Source organism: Mus caroli, chromosome 18, assembly GCF_900094665.2.
Source record: "Mus caroli chromosome 18, CAROLI_EIJ_v1.1, whole genome shotgun sequence".
NCBI classification, from domain to species: Eukaryota; Metazoa; Chordata; class Mammalia; order Rodentia; family Muridae; genus Mus; species Mus caroli.
The window spans coordinates 71,174,759-71,192,506 of record NC_034587.1 but is presented as its reverse complement, the minus strand read 5'-3'; the positions used below and the strand labels follow the sequence as shown (position 1 = coordinate 71,192,506).

At 45.7% G+C, this 17,748-nt stretch overlaps 2 protein-coding genes and 2 non-coding genes across 7 annotated transcripts in view; 2 read left to right on the top strand and 2 right to left on the bottom strand.

The window, feature by feature from the left end:
- Acaa2 (acetyl-CoA acyltransferase 2) overlaps positions 1-2,292 on the bottom strand; it is a 29,917-nt gene extending 27,625 nt beyond the window's left edge. Inside the window, exon 1 of the mRNA XM_021150693.2 lies at positions 2,189-2,292. Within this exon, the coding sequence (XP_021006352.1) occupies positions 2,189-2,204 (16 nt within the window). The 5' untranslated portion in view covers positions 2,205-2,292. The remainder of the gene's footprint in view (positions 1-2,188) is intronic.
- A 451-nt stretch (positions 2,293-2,743) lies between these two features.
- LOC115029969 lies at positions 2,744-2,883 on the top strand. The gene has a single exon (XR_003835521.1).
- A 91-nt stretch (positions 2,884-2,974) lies between these two features.
- LOC115029963 lies at positions 2,975-3,053 on the top strand. The gene has a single exon (XR_003835515.1).
- Positions 3,054-10,577: 7,524 nt separating this feature from the next.
- The window catches only part of Myo5b (myosin VB), a 314,400-nt gene continuing 307,229 nt past the window's right edge, over positions 10,578-17,748 (bottom strand). For 2 of the 4 annotated variants that reach the window (XM_029472030.1, XM_021150180.2), the window contains one exon: positions 11,662-11,814. In XM_029472030.1, coding sequence (XP_029327890.1) covers positions 11,662-11,814 — 153 coding nt within the window. Of the gene's footprint in view, positions 11,815-17,748 lie in introns of all 4 variants that reach the window. The other 2 variants (XM_029472031.1, XM_021150181.2) reach the window with 2 other exon arrangements.

The following is a 17,748-nucleotide window of genomic DNA, read 5'->3' as shown; positions in this document are numbered from 1 at the left end:
TACGACAGTGGCTGTCAACCTTCCCAGTGCTGCGACCCTTTAATGACATTAACAATCAGGTGAAGTGCCATATGGCAATGTCCTGTGCATCCTGTTCCCTCTTGGAAACTCCAAACTGTTTTTTTTTTTTTTTTTAAGTCTATTATGATAAGAGTGAGTGTAGAAAAGCAGGAGTGGACTCTTCAGGACCCACAGCAATTATGGTGCACACAAGGGTGCAGTGCCCCCGGAAGCCAGGCGTGGAGGTGGAGGAGCTGGAGTCACAGGCATCTGTGAACCACCTGATCAGGGTGCTGGGACCTAAACTCAAATCCTCTGCAAGAGCGGTACCTGCTCTTAACCACTGAGCCACCTCTCCAGCCCCACAACGAGGAAATCTTAAACATTCAGAAGAAAAAAAAAAAAAGGCCTCTTAAATACCAGAAAGATGGAATGATCACAGATGGCCTTGGCAGAAACAGTGGAGGCTAATTCCATGTTTCTTCATTTGACACAGTCCAAAAGAATAATCGTGAATTATTAGTAGGGAAATAAATGATATCAGTAAAAAGGAATTATGGGAAAATAAAATCAAACCCACAAACTTCCCACTCACTGATATAACTCACTCCTTACCTGATGATCCCAGACTCGAAAGGTCCAGTCTAACTATTAGTTCAACTACTTTTTAACTGTATTCAACTACTTTTAAAAATCTGTGCCGTGTGGAGACGCAAAGAAGAGACCTTACAGGTTTCTTTCATAAATCATTTCAACAGCATGCCGATATACAGATATTTAAAGGTCTAAAAAAAAAAAAACTTTACTATCAAATTCTAAAATCTTCTTTGAGTTCAGATGCTAAAAACTCCTTCAAAACAACAACAACAACAAACCAAAAAAAAAAAAAAAAAAGTCCCTTATGGCAGGAAAGGGACATAGATCCTCCAAAGAGCAGGGAGTCGGATTTTCTGAGATTTTGGCAGGTTGTACTTTGGACCGGACCGCACAGGAAACACCTCCGTGGGAGGAAAACGCGAACATGGAGACGATCGACTTCCATGAGAACTTTGCTACACAAGTACTGCTTTGTGGAAGCAATTACCACCAACAAGGAAAACTCATCCATTTGTTTCCACATTAAGTTCAGTGCTCCTTGGTGGCTTGTCTGCAGGGCCTGAGCCTTCCTAATTAGTCCTTGTCTGGCACGTCCCCTTACTTGAGAGAGGTATCAAAACCTTACCTAAAATGAATGCTCCTCAAGGCTCCATCCAAATCTGTTCTTCCCCAGTTTTGCCCCCAAGACGTATCACCCATCGGAAAGAAGTTTCACAAGACCGAACTTCTTGTCATTTGACATTTCTTTTACATTTACCCACCACGGCCAGTCTGTCTACATCTTACTGTCAAAGTTTGGGCCTGTGTTCCGTTATTTTAAAGGCAGTGGCGGGGCAGAAAAGGAAATCAAGACAGAGTAGAGAACAGACGGTGCCATCTGCGTTTGAAATACTTAATTAAGACTGTCTTCCCCCGAGTTTCTGAGATCTCCTGCACAGCGTCCACTTGGTTTCTGCACCACCAAAACGGTTCTTAGGGAAATCTCCTGTCTCTGGAGTTTGGTTTGTGCTCTTTCCTTCTCATGTCAACAGACACTCGTGTGTTCTAGCTAAAATTCCATTTCCTGTGAAGCACCGAGAGCTTGCATGCACTTGCCTGCAGTCCCTCAAAGTAAAAGGAATGGAAGAGAAAAGGAAGCAAGGCAGTGTCAAACAGACTACTACCGATTGTTTGGAGGAACCAGGGCACCCTAGTGGAAATTCAATAGAGCCTCTTGGGGAATATTTTCTTCCCCGCACTCGCGTGTGGCTGAGACCAAGCCTCTGGCTTCGGTGCACACCAGCTCTGCTCCAGACCACTTCGGGTTTCTGGCACTGGCCTTGGTTTCCTGCAGAGTTGACTAAGAATTCACTACCACGACAGTGACCTCCAAAGGTCAGGAACCTAGCCAGCCCTGGTCTTCAGTCTCTGAGTCAGAAACTGCACAGAAATTGTTGTCGCCCGTGCCTTCCACGGTGTTCCTCCTTGATGCAAACAGTGTCCACCCCGATCCCGGCCCTGGTAGAGGAATGACCTGCACCGACACCTCTGCTTGCTCGCAGAGCCCAGAAGCCAAAGCACGACCGGGGGGCACCAAGGGCGCTGGGCTCACCTCGTAGCAGCGCCATGGCGAAGCTCGGCTATTCCGCGGGGCTCTCTCAGCAACTCTCGGCCACCAGCCCTAGCCCAGCCTTAAGAGTGTGGGCGGAGCCCCGAGAGGCCGCGCCCCTGCCCTTTCCCCTACTTCCCCATCCTCGCCTCGGGACCAAGGTTACCCCCCATTTCGGGCCACGTGTGCCCCGCGCCCCTCCTCTGGGAATTTGAGAACGATTTCGACCGCACACCCCATCGGCCCTATCCCAGGCTTCTAGAATCACCGCCCACTCGCTTTCTCCGGAACAGGACTGGAGCCAAGAACTCAGCATCATCCCCACCCCACATCCCGGAAAAAGCGGAGGTGGGGGGTGGGGGGATGGGGAGCGGGCGGGGCCGACTGGTGGAGGGCGGGACCTGTGGTCAGGGGGCGGTGCTGGCGGCGGTGCGGTGGGATTGGCTGCCCTTGCGCCTGCGCAGCCTTCTGGCGGCGGCCTGTGCTAGGTCCGAGCTGTGCGGCGGCCGGTAGCTGGGGCGTCTAGAGAAGGGAAGGGGAACGTGGTAGACCAGGGAGCGCCTGGGTCCCCGAGGCAGCCCCGAGTGAGCCCGGTGTATTTTCCTTATATGATCAGGCCTCTCCTAACCGGCGCTGCTGGTTTGGAGCCTGAGAGGATTATGAAAACGTGGCAGGTGATGGGGTCAGGGGACCTGGAGCGGGGAAGCAGAGGGGAGAGGGACCGAGTGGGGAGGCCAGGCTTGGGGGAGGGGATAGGTTTAGGGGTACCCACGCCTCCGGCTGCAAGCCCTGCCAATGATGACATGACCACTGCGCAATCTGAGTTCTGGGAACCAGGTGATGGAGTGTGCTGAGAACACTGAGGCCAGGCGAGCTGGAGGCGGCCTAAGCAGAGAGAGGGGCCCGGGGCGAGGGGGAGATAAGAGCTCGGGGCCTCGGGGCGGCCAAGTGGCCTGGGCTGAGCGTGGGAACAGGGCGTGGGTGGTGTCTGTTGCTTTCTTTTAACTCGTCAATCACTGTCTACCCTTAATCCAGCTTTGTGTGTGTTTCGCCGGCTCCCTTGAAGTGGGGACTACCTTTTTAATCTCTTTCTCCCGCTTTTTTTCTTTTCTTTCTTTCTCGTAACAGGGTTACCTGCTGTTCTGAAACTCGCCCTATAGACTAAGCTAGGAATTATGTGATTCCCCTAAATGCTGGAGTTAAAGGCGTGCTTTACCACACCTGGGTTTAACCACCTTTTAAAAAAAATTTATTTATTTTTTATTTTTTGTGAAAACGTCAGACACGTGGAAAGGTTCGTGTTGGGGAACATACTGTTTGCTGTTTCACATCTACTCATTAAAACCGTATTTTAAAACCTTGCACGTTTACTTCACCCCGTGTACACTTCACACACACGTTTGTTACAGTTCTCTTAGGAATTTTCACGCAGCGACTGCAAAGCTCAAGCTAGAGGAACAGATAGCTGTCTCTGCTCTTGCATGAGTTCCTCTGTTTCATTTGCCCTTCAAGTCACTACCAAGAGGGACTCCGTGCTTACTGTTGACTGTAATTATGTGAGTGGGCCCTGAAAGATCAGTGTGAAATCAAACAGGTCTGTGTAAGAATATCTGCAGTTTCAGTCTCAGAAAAGGAGTGGAGGCGCTTCCTTAACCAAATGACCAAACTTAGAGTCACCAGTAAGGAGGCCGTGGACTCCCTTGAGCACAGAGGACATAACACGCTTATGTTCGATTCCTCCTCTAAGTGCCCTGAGTCTAATCATGCCTAGACAAGCTCAAGGTTAATTGGTGTGTGGGGACTGGCTTTTGGAGGGTTTTTGGTTTGCTTATAGTTGTGCACAGATTGACATTCTACACCCCCCCCCCACACACACACAGAGGGAGGGAGGGAGGGAGGGAGAGAGAGGGGGGCGCAATGTTTCCTTCAACTAAGCTACAAAGTTACTTAACGTAATCTCTAAAGTAATTAAGTCGTTATTTAGGTAGGTACACCTAATAGGTAGGTAAATAATTCTGTGCCTTTCAGAATACAACTTAGGAGCCTAGGCATGGGACTTCTGAGCTAGTCTTACTGTTCTGTTCTTAACAGGGTTAGCCTTCAGTGTTTTTAGAAATGCAGTGTTAATTTCCTTCAGTAGTTAATATTAGAGGGGAAGATGTGTTCATATAAAACTGGAAATGAGTCCATTGTAAATCTTTAAATTCTACTGTTTAAGAGCTTTTCAGGGTCTCAGAACGGTCCAGCTTCGGTCCTTTCTTCCACACTTTCTGGACTATGTCCCCATAGTTAACACAGTTTCCCCCGTCTTCCTGTAATATTCAGCATTGCTAGAAGTTACAGTACTGGCAGCTGAGGAGAGCAGGTGACATTATGGGAGCCGCAACAGTTTTAGAGCAAGTGGACGATGCTGAGAATACAGCTCATGCCTATAGTCCTAGCACTTGAGAGATAGGGTGAAGAAGATGCTAAGTTCACATCAGCATGGACTAGATAAGAAGACCCTGTGTCAGTGCACATGTGCACTGTCTGGGTTGGTGAGAACTTCAGTTAAAAGGCAAATAGTAGCTTGGCTGCTGTAGTTTGTTTGTTTGTTTTACAAACATCTGTTCTCCAGGAAGTTCAAGTTGCCAAACAAGGATAAAGAGCTTGCTTGGTTTTTGTTTTTGTTTTTTTTAAAAACTTAACTTTTTTTTTTTAAAAGATTTATGTATTTATTATATGTAAGTACACTGTAGCTGTCTTCAGATGCACCAGAAGTATCTGTTTCCCTTTTTCTTCTGGAGATTGACATTCTACACCCCCCCCCAAACACACACACACACACACACACACACAGAGGCAAAGTTTCCTTCAACTAAGCTACAAAGTTACTTAACGTAATCTCTAAAGTAATTAAGTCATTATTTAGGTAGGTACACCTAATAGGTAGGTAAATAATTCTGTGCCTTTCAGAATACAACTTAGGAGCCTAAGTATCTCCAAGGATGGTTGTGAGCCACCATGTGGTTCCTTGGATTTGAACTCAGGACCTTCAGAAGAATAGTCGGCGCTCTTAACCACCGAGCCATCTCGCCAGCCCAAGAACTTGCTTGTTTTAAGTTTACTTTGTTTTAGTGAATTCTGGTAGCTGTGAGGCATTGTCTTGGCCTTGACTTGAGAGCTCTTTTCTTCTCTCTCTGGTTGCAAGCTGTTTGCAGTTACTAAGAAGACTTTGTTACACTGTCACGTAGCCATATGGCTTAGGACAAATCTTGATACATCCTTGGGTACAAGTTTACCCTGTAAAGCATTAATGTGAACATTACCAGTTTTCAAAATGCAGAGGTGGAGGCCAAACCCGGAGTCTGCTGCATGCTGGGCATGCTTCCTACCTGTGAGCTACACCTTCGCCCATGGTGAACATTTCATTTCGGATAGTGGTTTCTTGTGCTGAATGTCTGAGAGCAGCATCCATGGAGATGCTTTGCCTTGTACGTTTAAGAAGGGCTGGAGATGTAAATTTTACCAATTCCCAGGTGGTTTTGTGTGTGTGCTGCGGGAGGGAGCACTCCCTGGTGTTCTGTGTGTGTGCTGCGGGAGGGAGCACTCCCTGGTGTTTTGTGTGTGTGCTGCGGGAGGGAGCACTCCGGGGTGTTTTGTGTGTGTGCTGCGGGAGGGAGCACTCCGGGGTGTTTTGTGTGTGTGCTGCGGGAGGGAGCACTCCCTGGTGTTTTGTGTGTGTGCTGCGGGAGGGAGCACTCCCTGGTGTTTTGTGTGTGTGCTGCGGGAGGGAGCACTCCGGGGTGGTGTTGATGTCCTAGGTAGGACATTAAGAGTTGTGTGCTTCTGTCCAGATGTTTAGTTACTGGTCTGCTTTATTTCTGACTCCATGCCAATCTCGCATATCTAGCTTCCCAGACAAAGGCATCCCATCTTCTCAAGGAACTTTTACTATTAGATACAGATTTTCAGAGTGGTCAATTTTTACATTAGAAAAAAAAAAAAAAAAAGCATTGAGATCTTGGTCATTGTAGGGTACCTATGACAACATGGTATTGTCCTTCTATCAGTGGAGATGATTTATTTCTGAGATCTTAGACAATTTTACCACCAGCTTAATGTTACCTCTACCACAGTTAAATGTACATACAGTCTGTTGGGTCTGTCTCTGGGCTCTGTTCTATCAGTCTGATAGACTTATCCCCAAACTCCCTTGAATTTTATAGCTCTAGAGTAATTGCTCAAATCCTTGCTGTCTTCTAGAGAAAGTCTTCTCCCATTCCCGACAGACAGGTGGCCGTGTGCTAACCCCTAGCTTAAACAACCATGCCTAACTGAATCTAGGTCCGAGAATAAAGTTTCTTAAGGAAACATTAAAAAAAAAATAGCTACTGGGGAGGTTGCTCTGGATAAAGCATACGTTGTGCATGTAGGAGGATCTGAGTTCAAATCCGTACTCCATACAGAAAAGCTGGATGCACGGGGTGTGAGCCTGTAACCCCAGCACTGGGGGACAGAGAAGAATGGATATTGAAAGCTTGCTGCCTAGAGCAGAAAATGAGCTTCCAGTCCAACTGTGAGCGCCCGACTCGCCAGCAAAGCAGATGCCACAACAGGATCCTTCTGCAACACATTTATTTGGAGAGCATTGACTGCGAACCCAGAACTGGTGCTGCTTATATAGGCCTAGGAGAGGTGTGTCTCACACCCGGATTGGTTATGCATTCTACCTCATTTGCATGTCTCTCATCTGATTGGTGATTCTCTCTCAGTATCTCATGGAGCCTCATTATCATGCCCGGGCCAGGCAGTGACTTGGTGAAAAACTTTACTGCATATGTACACATTGGTTGTTTACCCAACCTTATGCATGGTGGCCAGCGTAGCCAGCGCCACCTTGTAATGGCATATGTGGCTTCCCACATCCAACGAGAGATCTTGTCTCAGTGGAATGAGGTAGAGAGCGGTACAGGAAGATATGGAGCATCCTGTCCTGGCCCTTCCGCATGAACTGGCATGGGCAGGTGCACACACACACATGCACGCACGCATGCACACACACACAGCATGAAGAGGCTGGGAGAGACAGCTCGGCTTAGAAGCATTTGCTCAAAAATTATGAGAACCGGAGTTCAGTTTCCAGTACCACAAGCCAGGTGACATAGCAGACCCAAGCTAGAAGATTCTCTGGGGTTTGTAGGCTTCCAGCTTAAGATAGAAAACGGAGCCCCAGGATCGGAGATGAGACTCTGCCTCAAAGAACAGGCAGAGTGAGAACACTAGAAACTCTTCTTGGTCCCTCACGCTCACACAAGGGCATACACGCCACATACAACCGCATACACAGGAGTTGTAGAGAAAGAGATGTTGGTTATATGCCAAGAAATGAAGCAAAAAAATTAAAAAGTGAGAAAACAACAATTATGGTAACTCCTATGGCATGCCCCAGTCAGCGTGTGGGTTATTGTTCTGAAGTGACGCTGATTCCAGGAGACCTCAAGATGCATTATGGCATGCATGCATGCATAGAAGTCATTAAAACAAAAATGGAAACAATAACCAATACTTTTTAGTCAAGCCATCATTTTAAATTTCGTTCAGTTTTGGCACACCACTTTATTCAAAAGTATTTATTTCTACACATTTTTATCCACAGTGGAATAATTACAGTAACCATTAACAAGCATTTTTCTATAACACAGCTATAGTTTACAGACTTGTCCAAGATGAAAAAAAATTTTTTTTTTCAGTAGCATTTCTTCTGTAGTGTTAGATTTACCCCTGAACATTTTGTTTACTTCCTCAGAGAGGGAAGCCTTCATCTAAATGCCAGTTGATTGCAAAATGTTATATCCAAATCTGGATTCTTTAACGGTATGACTTCAGACAGTGGTCTGGTTCCATTGGTCGATTCCCTGTGCTAGAACGGTTTTGGTTAATAGTGTAAGTGTGGACACATGTGCCATGGCTCACATGTGGAAGCCAAAAGAACATTCACTGTGAGCTCTGGAGAGTGAGCTCAGGCTGCCAGGCCTGTGGCTTGTGTGGCAAGCGCTTCTTACCCCATGAGCCATCTTGCTGTCCCAAGTCTTATTTTAGGAAAACATTTTTAGTATCCACTGATGTTCGCTATGAAAAAAATCCAATCTTGTCATTGGCCTTGACTTCTAATTTCCTACACTCTGTAATTCTAATTCTGAGATTGTGGCAGCAATGTGTCAAAAAGGAAGTCTTGATTACTTGACTAATATAGCAAGTTAACTTCAGAAATCAACTGCAAATATTTTGAGAAGACATGGAAGCTGCTATGGTGGAATGAGTAGGTATGAGCCTTTATAGACTGTTAGAATGCTTGGCCATAGGGAGTGGCATTGTTCATGAGGGGGTGTGGCCTTGTTGGAGGAAGTGTGTCACTGTGGAGGCGGGGCTTTGAGGTCTAGTGTGACAGTCTCCTGCTGCCTGCAGATCAAGATGTAGAACTCTCAGCTCCTTCTCCAACACCATGTCTGCCTGAAAGCTGCCATGCTCGTAGTGGACTAAATCTCTAAAACTGTAAGGCCACTCCAGTTAAAGGTTTTTCTTTATAAGAGTTGTTGTGGTCACGGTGTCTTCCTAACACTGGAACCCTAAGATGGCTGCTGTGCTGTCCCGTTTAGCTGCCACTTCCTCCGTGGTCAAGTGTTTGAGAAGAATTTAGTTTATGCAAAAGAATTAGATTCCAATTTGTTGCCATAATCCTCAATGCACTCATAGTTAGAAGGACTTAACATTTTGTCCCAGGAAAAATCAGGGGAAGCAGCACCTTTGACATGTTCCATGGAAGAAGGAAAGCCTACCGTTGGGTCTGACCTGACCTATAGGAACCACCCTAACTGAAGCTTGGTAGGCCCAGGGAGAAAGAATGCCTGCTTCAGTGACAACTAATGTATGTGGAAATAACCCTGTTACTCCAGGGACGTGCTTAGTGCCTAGACGATAATCCTTAAAGCATGAATGTTAGATTTATGAATATGTGATTAGCCTTTATGGTGCTTGTTTTCATGAGATAAATCAGAACTCCACAGGATGCTACACCGAACATTTTCTTCCCACAACAACTTCTGGGAAATATGTGGTAAGTCAGTTATTGCAACTGCTAAAGGCACAGGTGGGATCATAATTACTCAGAAGCAAAAATACTTAGTGAAGAGTTCAAATTTGTATTGAATTTATTTAAATTCAAAGATAGTATTGATTTCATGAAGTTGGGGAATGTTTAAAATTAGTTTTAAGAGGAAAGGAACTCATTGCTAAGGGAGGTTCAAGGACAGAGTGTTCTCTTAGCATGCCTGAGGACCCGGGCTCAATTCCCAGCAGTCGGGGATGGGGGTGGGGAAACACAGAACATATACAGAACAAGATGCTAAAAGAGAGAGTGCTGTTTCTCAAAAGGTCCATTTCAGCCTCCGAGGATGAAGTGAAACAGGTAGGATGTGAGGCTCACCAGCCACTCTGCTGTACTTCTGAAGTACAGCAGCCAGGGTACTCCTGTGCTCTGGAAGAGACTGACTTCATTGCAGGTTACCCACTCCCTCCATTTGTGTAATTACTAAGCTTTTATATCTAGTGACCGACCAGTGACAGGATTCTCCTACCCCACATTGGAGGGTGGTGTGAGGGATGATTTCAGACTATATGCAAGGTCAGAGATCCATATTTGGGAAGTCACCCCTTCTTAAAAATGCTTAGCAAGAGGGCATTTGGGGTGTTCTTGAGGGTTAAGGAGAGTTTTTACGTGAGTCAGTTTTGAACACCAAAGTGCACACTATGGCAAATTATATTCATAAGTAACTTTAAAAAGGAAGCCAAATACCCAGCTGTTTGATTTGCATTTGGGGGTTGGAGGGTCAGATCCAGTTGTCAGGGGCTGTGACTGAGAGCTGTGTGTGGGTGGGGGGAGGGACTGTTCTTGGAGATGGACACCCAAGAGCAGCTGGGTTGCTCACTGTGGACCCAGAAAGGATGATGCAGGTGACTGCATTTGTCCCCGGGTTTGCCTCATGCCAGGCACTGTTCTTTGTTCTGGCCCCAGCAGTAAAGGACGACTGGGGTCATAGACCTGTCATAGCACATCATTTTAGGGCCTGGTGTGTGCAGTATTCCCAAGAACCTTCGAAACTGGGTGACACCTGGGGATGTCTTCTAAAGTCTGGAGAACTCTCAATAGAATAATGAAGTTCCTCTATGGTTTGTTTGCAAACCACCTGTGACTGTCATGGGAACAGCATACTTTTAATAAATATGGATTATAGAAATGGGTAGAAAGACTATATATAGGGTTGTCTAACGAAACCTTTGTTTTAGAGTTCAAAAAAGTCCCCAAAAGCAAAACAAAATTCTGAGGAACAAACACATCGGCCTGTTAACATTATTACTAAATGTTCTCTTACGTCTTTTATTTCATAGCAGAGTGTTTACATTGATTTCAAACTTTGAAAAACAAATGTTGAAAATAACTTGAGAAGGGAAAGCTGGCCTAAGTGACTGCCGTCTTTCAAAGCAATTAAAAAGAAACAAACCCACAAATCTTTGGATAAGACGTAATGACTGTGCAGTCTCCTTCAGACACTCTTCAGACAATTGGGTTCTTGACTCTTTTCCCTTATAATCTTGAGGCCTGGAATCAGCAGCACACTGGTTTGCTTTTATACCTGCAGATAAAAGCTAGCCATCCTCACCTACCATTTCCATACTTGTGGTGGAAGCTTGCCCATCTCAGCACTGACTAGCAGCAGAGACTGCACTCTTCCACCTTCCTCACCCTTGGCACCTGTGATGGCAGTATGTTTAGTGCAACTCTCCTACAAACCTGAGACTATCACAAGAGCTGGAGCCTATGGAGGGCTGGGTCATCCAGTTTGCTTGGAAACAGTGTTCCACACGCTTGCTCTGGAGGTCAGTCACCCCCGCGCCCCTTGTTCACCAGGCATCGGTGAATACCAATTCACTGGAGTCTCCTGAGGTGTAAGCCCAGACTTTTGTTCTCAAAACATCTCCCCTCCCAAGATCATCCACACCTTTGGTTTATCAATATGTGTCAATCTTATGGTTATTAGTCCCATCATTTCTTGAAAGACCCACAAAGGCAATTTATGTCATGTGTTTTTAATATTATCTTAGTTTGAACATTCTCAAGTTATATACAAAGATGAGAGCTAGGCACTTCCACTCTGTAGAACTGGCATTTTTATATGGCGACTGGAGCTGCAGAGTGGCTGTCCGTTCTGACGTGTCGTGGTTTAACCTGAAAGCACAGCTTTAACAAATCCACCCTCCGGGTGTTTTCTGAGCAGCATGGACAACAACTGTCGACAACTGTGCACCCCGCTGTTTAGTTCTGTGCTCCCACCAGTCTCTAACATGGTTTGATCTACGCTGGGCATATTTAACACATCTAGCATCCTCTCGGCTGACAGCACATGCTTCCTTCTCGCTCGCCTCGGAAGCACGCATCCTCAGACTTCATTGAGAAACTCCAGGTTGAGACAGGCCGGGATGTGGATCGAGTCCATGGTCAGAGCAGATGGGTTATATGGAAACAGAACAGGGAACACGTGCTTGGAGTCCAGCAGGAGCTGCTGAGGGTCATTCCTCTCTTGTAGCTGAGCCTGTGGGGGCAAGAAGACCATGGAAGGATTTAGAACTACCTAAAAATCGCCTGCTTCAGTAATGTCACAGAAGTGAGGAGCATCTGTCGTGGAAAGATTTCTAAGGTGACATGGGAGGAGTGTGGAGTCAGGACAGTGTGGGCTCCCTGTGTCCCCGAGGCAAGCCGTGATTTAGGTTGTTGGAGCTAACCAAGCACCCTCGCCATTCTAACGTGGTTTTAATGCTTCCATCTAAGGGAAAAGGTGAAACTCCATCTTAGGTGCAGATTTCAAGGGAGGACTGTCATGGCGTGGGTAGTGGACTGGATTCTAGAGCAGTGGTTCTCAGCCTTCCTAATGCTGTGACCTTTTAATACAGTTCCTCATGTTGTGGTGACCCCCAAGCTGTAAAATTATTTTTGCTGCTACTTCATAACTAATTGTGCTACTGTTAAGAATCGTAATGTAGATATCCGTGTTTTCTGATAGTCTTAGGCAACTCCTGTGAAAGGGCTGGCCAGCCTCCCCCAAAGGGGTTGTGACCTATAGACTGAGAACTGCTGATCTATAGGCAGACTCACTGCTCTGAACAAAAGCCTTCCTATGTCTTAATTTTGTCATATTCAGAATGGAACACCATAGAAAGTGCCGAGGAGACAGGCAGTGTAGGATCAGCCCCTCCCCAGAAAAAGATTCTGAGTTTGAAAGAGTGATGTTAACTATTTCAAAACTCCTGCTTAGAGACTTGATTATAACCATCCTTCGATGAAGAGAGAAAGAGGCAATCTTTTTTGTTTGTTTGTTTTCGTTTTTTTTTTTTGTTTGTTTGTTTTTAGTCATTATAGGGATCATAGAATATCCTTCCATTCCCTTTAGATCAGAGTACAATCTTGTCTAAGGCAGCATATTTGGGGGTAGGGCATTTTTCTTTGCACGGCTTCTAATTTTAAAGTTTCTTAGGATCTTCTTGTTGCTGTAAACACATTCAGGACATAGCAAATTATCTAGCGAGGCAGATCTTTGTGAGCACTTGGGTGAGCCTGCTTCTATGCCCCATTCCTCAGCCTCAAGTGTGGCCCTGGTGGGAGAAGCCCACGGTCTGGATTAGCTGGGTAGTGCCAGGGAAAGCAATGGGGTCTGACCTCTAAACATCTGAGCTTGTGCTCTTTGGTTCATTTGCTGGATCCAGCATGGATACTTGTCTTGGATAAGGTTTCTCTCAGGGTCTGGTGACTTGTCTTAGTGCCATCAATTAGAAGATTTAGAAAGGACAAATCCTCTTCGCCTCCCCCTCTCTTTGAAGCCAGATGTTTTAAGAAAAATACAATAACCAAAATGAAGTTCACTAAAGGAGTCCCACAGCAGAGTTGGGCAGGTAGGAGGGAGACGGGTGAGCTCGAAGGTAAATTAGAGTCCTCATCCTTAGGAAGTTAGCTAGAGCCGAAGTGAAAGGAAAAGAATGAGTAGAGCCAGGTGCTACCCATCCTGTAATGGCAGCACTGGGGAAGCAGAGAAACGGGGGGGGGGGGGTTCAGAGTTCAAAGGCATTCTCAGCTACATTGCAAGTTTGAGATCAACCTGGGCTATGTAAGACCCTGACTAAGAACAGACAAACAGAGCTTGAGAGTCCAGGGAGCAAAATATCAACGCGCACACTATAGAAGTCCCAAAAGGAAATGAGGAAAAGGGGCAGAAAGTCATTTAAATCAAAGGAAACCACCCCAAACCCAATTGGCAGTGTATATGAGCCCATCCAAGCTCATTGAACTTTGAGCAGGATAAACACACACCGGAGCCATGCAAACTGTTAAAACCCAAAGATGGGGGAACCTTAAAAGGAGCCACAGAGACATGCATTTGTTACAAAGTATCCTGAAATGAGAGTAACGGCTGGTTGTTCTCCTGAAGCCATGGACCTTAGGAAGCAACAGGATGACATAGCACAAAGGGAAACCACAAACGCGCACACAACATCTGGCAAAGTTTTCTCCAAAGACAAAGGAACATTTATGTCATTTCTGGAGACAAAGACATGTTGAGAAGAGCTTCAATTCATCATGAATAGCGATAGACAGAAACACAGTTAGAAACTGAGCCTACAGTTCTCTCAAGCCCACAGATCTCTCAGGCCCACATTGGCAGAACTGAAGGGAGGAGGAGCTGTTCTCCATCAACAGCTGGGCACTTCCGTCTCACGCTGATGATGTAGTGCTGCAAGGTGAGATCAGTAAATAGGCAGGACTCTAGCACGGAAGTTAGACCACTGGGGGCATGAAGAGGTACAGGGACCTTGCTGTCTCTTGCCACCAGGCTCTTGTGCAGTAAACAGGTGTTCACTGCCTACTGTGCCACGGTTAAGTAACTGAGTACTGTTAAGTACTACAGACAAAGAGCAAGGTTGGTCACCATGGACTAAAATATCTGGACAAAACTGAACCTTTTCCCTTGCAAGTTGATTATCTCAGGGACTGTGACACTGTGACAGATAGCTAAAATCACACTCAGTTTCCCCTTGGGGGAGATGGAGAGAGTGCTTGCCTAACAGGCTGTGAGGATCAAGAGTCGATAATTCAGTACACGGAGTTCAGTTGCTGGCACCTGGCCGGTACTGTATTTGTCACTGGTATTAATTTTGCAACCTCCTGCTTTGTTCTTCCTACCTGGGAATTAACCATTAACTGTTGAGCCATGAGTTCCAGACAGGAGCAGGACTTGTAACATGGGCCCTTGATCTGCAGGAGTGTGGCCAAGAGGGAGAGCCATAAATCCTCGTCAGGAAAATATAGATCATGCCCTATCAGCTTTAGACACAGAAAATGGGTTGTTTTGGTTTTTTCCCCCTCTTTGAGACAAGACACTATTGTTTCAAACAGTGACAATATCTTGATATAGTACGACTTTTGAGAGGTCCAATGCTACCCAACTTTAGAGTGGGAAGATCACTGCTCATACTAGCTCAGTACCCAAGCAGCTGGCTTCCACCACTGTAGTGCTCAGGGCACCTTTACTGTGCTGCTTAAGGCTTGAAAAAGGCAGAGACCTGCAAGGACCAGCAGCCCTTTACTAAGAGGTAGAAGGCGAGCCACTAGAGTTCAGGGCTGTGAAGAAATGGATTCCCAAGGACTCGCATCTCAGATTGTTCTCATTTTGTTCAGTCACCGAGACGATGACAGAAAGTGCTGCGTAAGCCTCCAGATGTCAGCCACAAACTGGCATCTGAAGAGCGGGGCCACGAATTCAAAGTAATACAGAGAGTCTGACAGAAGGGTTGGATACGACAGGGAGAGAAGCTCGATGGGGAGGTACGGCTACTTATGGAGGAAGAAGCAACCAGTTTCACTAAGCTAAGTACCAGTGTTGGCCCTGGTGGCAGCCGGCATGGTCTCTTACTGATGGCTGCCTTTGGGCCTGCTGCATTGGTTCTCTGAGAACAGCCTCTCAGCCATGAGACAGGGAAACAGGAGGCCTCTCAGAGCACTTCAGTTCCTGCATTGTGGGCTCTACTGTTTAAAAGCCCTGAAAAAATGCCCCCTTAATTTTTGACAAAGGAGGCAAAAAATACAGTCTTGGAAAAAAAAAAAAAGATAGCTCATTTAATAAATGGTGCTAAGAAAACTGGATTTCTTATCTGCAGAAGGTCAAATTAGATTTAGAACTTTCACCTTGTATAAAACAACTTAAAATGGATCACAAACCTTATTTTTAAACCCCAAACCCTGAAACTTTTAGAAGAAAACACAAGATATTGGCATAGGCGAAGCATGTTCCACTGGAACGCCAGCAGGTCAGGAGCCAGGTCCAGCACCAAGAGGTGGACTCCATGAAAATAAACCCTTCTGTACAGCAGAGAGAACAATGAGCCTCACTAACGGAAGGGCAGTGGGGCTTTACCAACTACACCCAAACAAGGAGCAAATAGCCAAGTCACAAACAACTAAAACTGCCAGCAATAAATGGGCCACCAACTGAATACACAGCTTTCATAAAAAAAAAAAAATAGCCCAGAGCTGTTTTAAAAAACGGGTTTTACATCCACCATTGCCAGGGTCATGCAAATTAAAACTGCTTTGACATACTATCTTACCCCAGTTAGAATGGCCATCATTAAGAACTCAGAAGAAAGGAGGTGGAGAGAAGAGCACTGTCTGCATTGTTGGTAGGGGTGCAAATCAAGACAGACACTATGGGAATCAGCCTGGAGAGTTCTCAAAAACATAAAAAGTAGAGCTACCATATGACTCTGCTATTTCGCTCTTGGGTATATACCCAGAGAATCTCCATTCCTTACTACGGAGATATTTACATCCCATTTTTATTATTTATTCACTATAGCAAAGAATTGGACCTATTTGTCTACAAAAAGATAAATGGATAATGAAAATTTGGAATATATATATATATATATATATATATATATATATATATGAATATTACTCAGCACTAAAAAAAAGAAGCTTAAAAGATTCAGGAAAGTCGGGCATGCTGGCACATGCCTTTAGTCCCAGCACTTGGAAGGCAGAGACAGGTGGATTTCTGAGTTCGAGGCCAGCCTGGTCTACAAAGTGAGTTCCAGGACAGCCAGGGCTACACAGAGAAACCCTGTCTTGGGGTGAGAGTGGGATGAGGGGGGAGATTCAGAAAAATGGATGGATTTCAAATGTATATTACACGAGGTCACACAACCTCAGAAATAAAAGAAACCACATGTGCTTTCTCACGCAGAATCTAGCCAAGAACACATTCATTATTGTAAACAAAGGCACCTGCGCACACAGGAGGATAGCACAAAGAGGAGAGAACAGGAAAGGGGTGAGGAAGGATGGAGTGCAGGCAGTGGACACAAGCTCTGAGAGAGAGAGCGCGCAGAGAGCTAACTATATATCTAATTCTGTTGTGGGTTTTTTGTTTGGGGTGGTAGACAAGTACATATGAGATATTCAATACTGAGAGTGTAAATTCCAAAGTGAAGATTCACATCTTCTGTCCCGAATGCGAATTCTAACTGTATGTGAGCTCGTTAAGTTTTACAGATTTTGGGTCTGGTTTATTTATCTGCACATTTTTAAAGTAATTAAGGCCATGAAATGAAAAAAAAAAACAAAAACAAAAACCAACCAAACAAAAAGCCTCGAGGAAATTGATTTAGAGGTGAACATGAAAATGGGGCCGATTAAAGAGGCTGAAGGACAGACAGCTCAAGGCACACAAAGGTGACAGAAATGCAGACAGTACGTGATGTCACAGAGAACCCCCAAGAGTCCCTGGGTGGGTCAACAGCTCTCAAGCTTCCATTATACAAGTTTTAATATTAAAGTGTTTCAATGGATATGTGAAAACCACACAGCAGCGGGGTGGGGTATCTCATAGCTTCTTTCTGTCTCCCAGTTCCTTCTCTGTGTCTAGGAGCTGGCTCTGTGCTCCTCCTAGCCTATGCTCCCACTCGGCACCCTCCCTTCCCCGCTTCGGTGAATCCCTTGTGTGGGTGAGCTGGCCTGCTCTGAGGGCTGTATGCTTAGCATGCCCTGGCACTTCCCCCTGCCCTTGAGACAACCGCCACCTTTAGTCTGACTTGGCATCTGTCTCTTGACCTCTGTCATCTCTACTCAAATACCGGGCTAGAGTTCATTTATTCTCCACGGGTCTTTTCAGAGTCAGGGCACTCTTTAAATCTCTAGATCTCTTCTAAATCTTGGAATAAAATCTCCAGCCTTGCAAAGGAGAGCCACATTCTCTACGAAGCTTTTGATCTCTGGGGGTTCTTTTAATTTTTAATATTTTTTATTGCATATTTTCCTCAATTACATCTCCAATGCTATCCCCAAAGGTCCCCCATAGCACCCCCCATTTCCCTACCCACTCGTTCCCATTCTTTTGGCCCTGGCATTCCCCTATATTGGGGCATATAAAGTTTGCAAGTCCAATGGGCCTCTCTTTCCAGTGATGGCCGACTAGGCC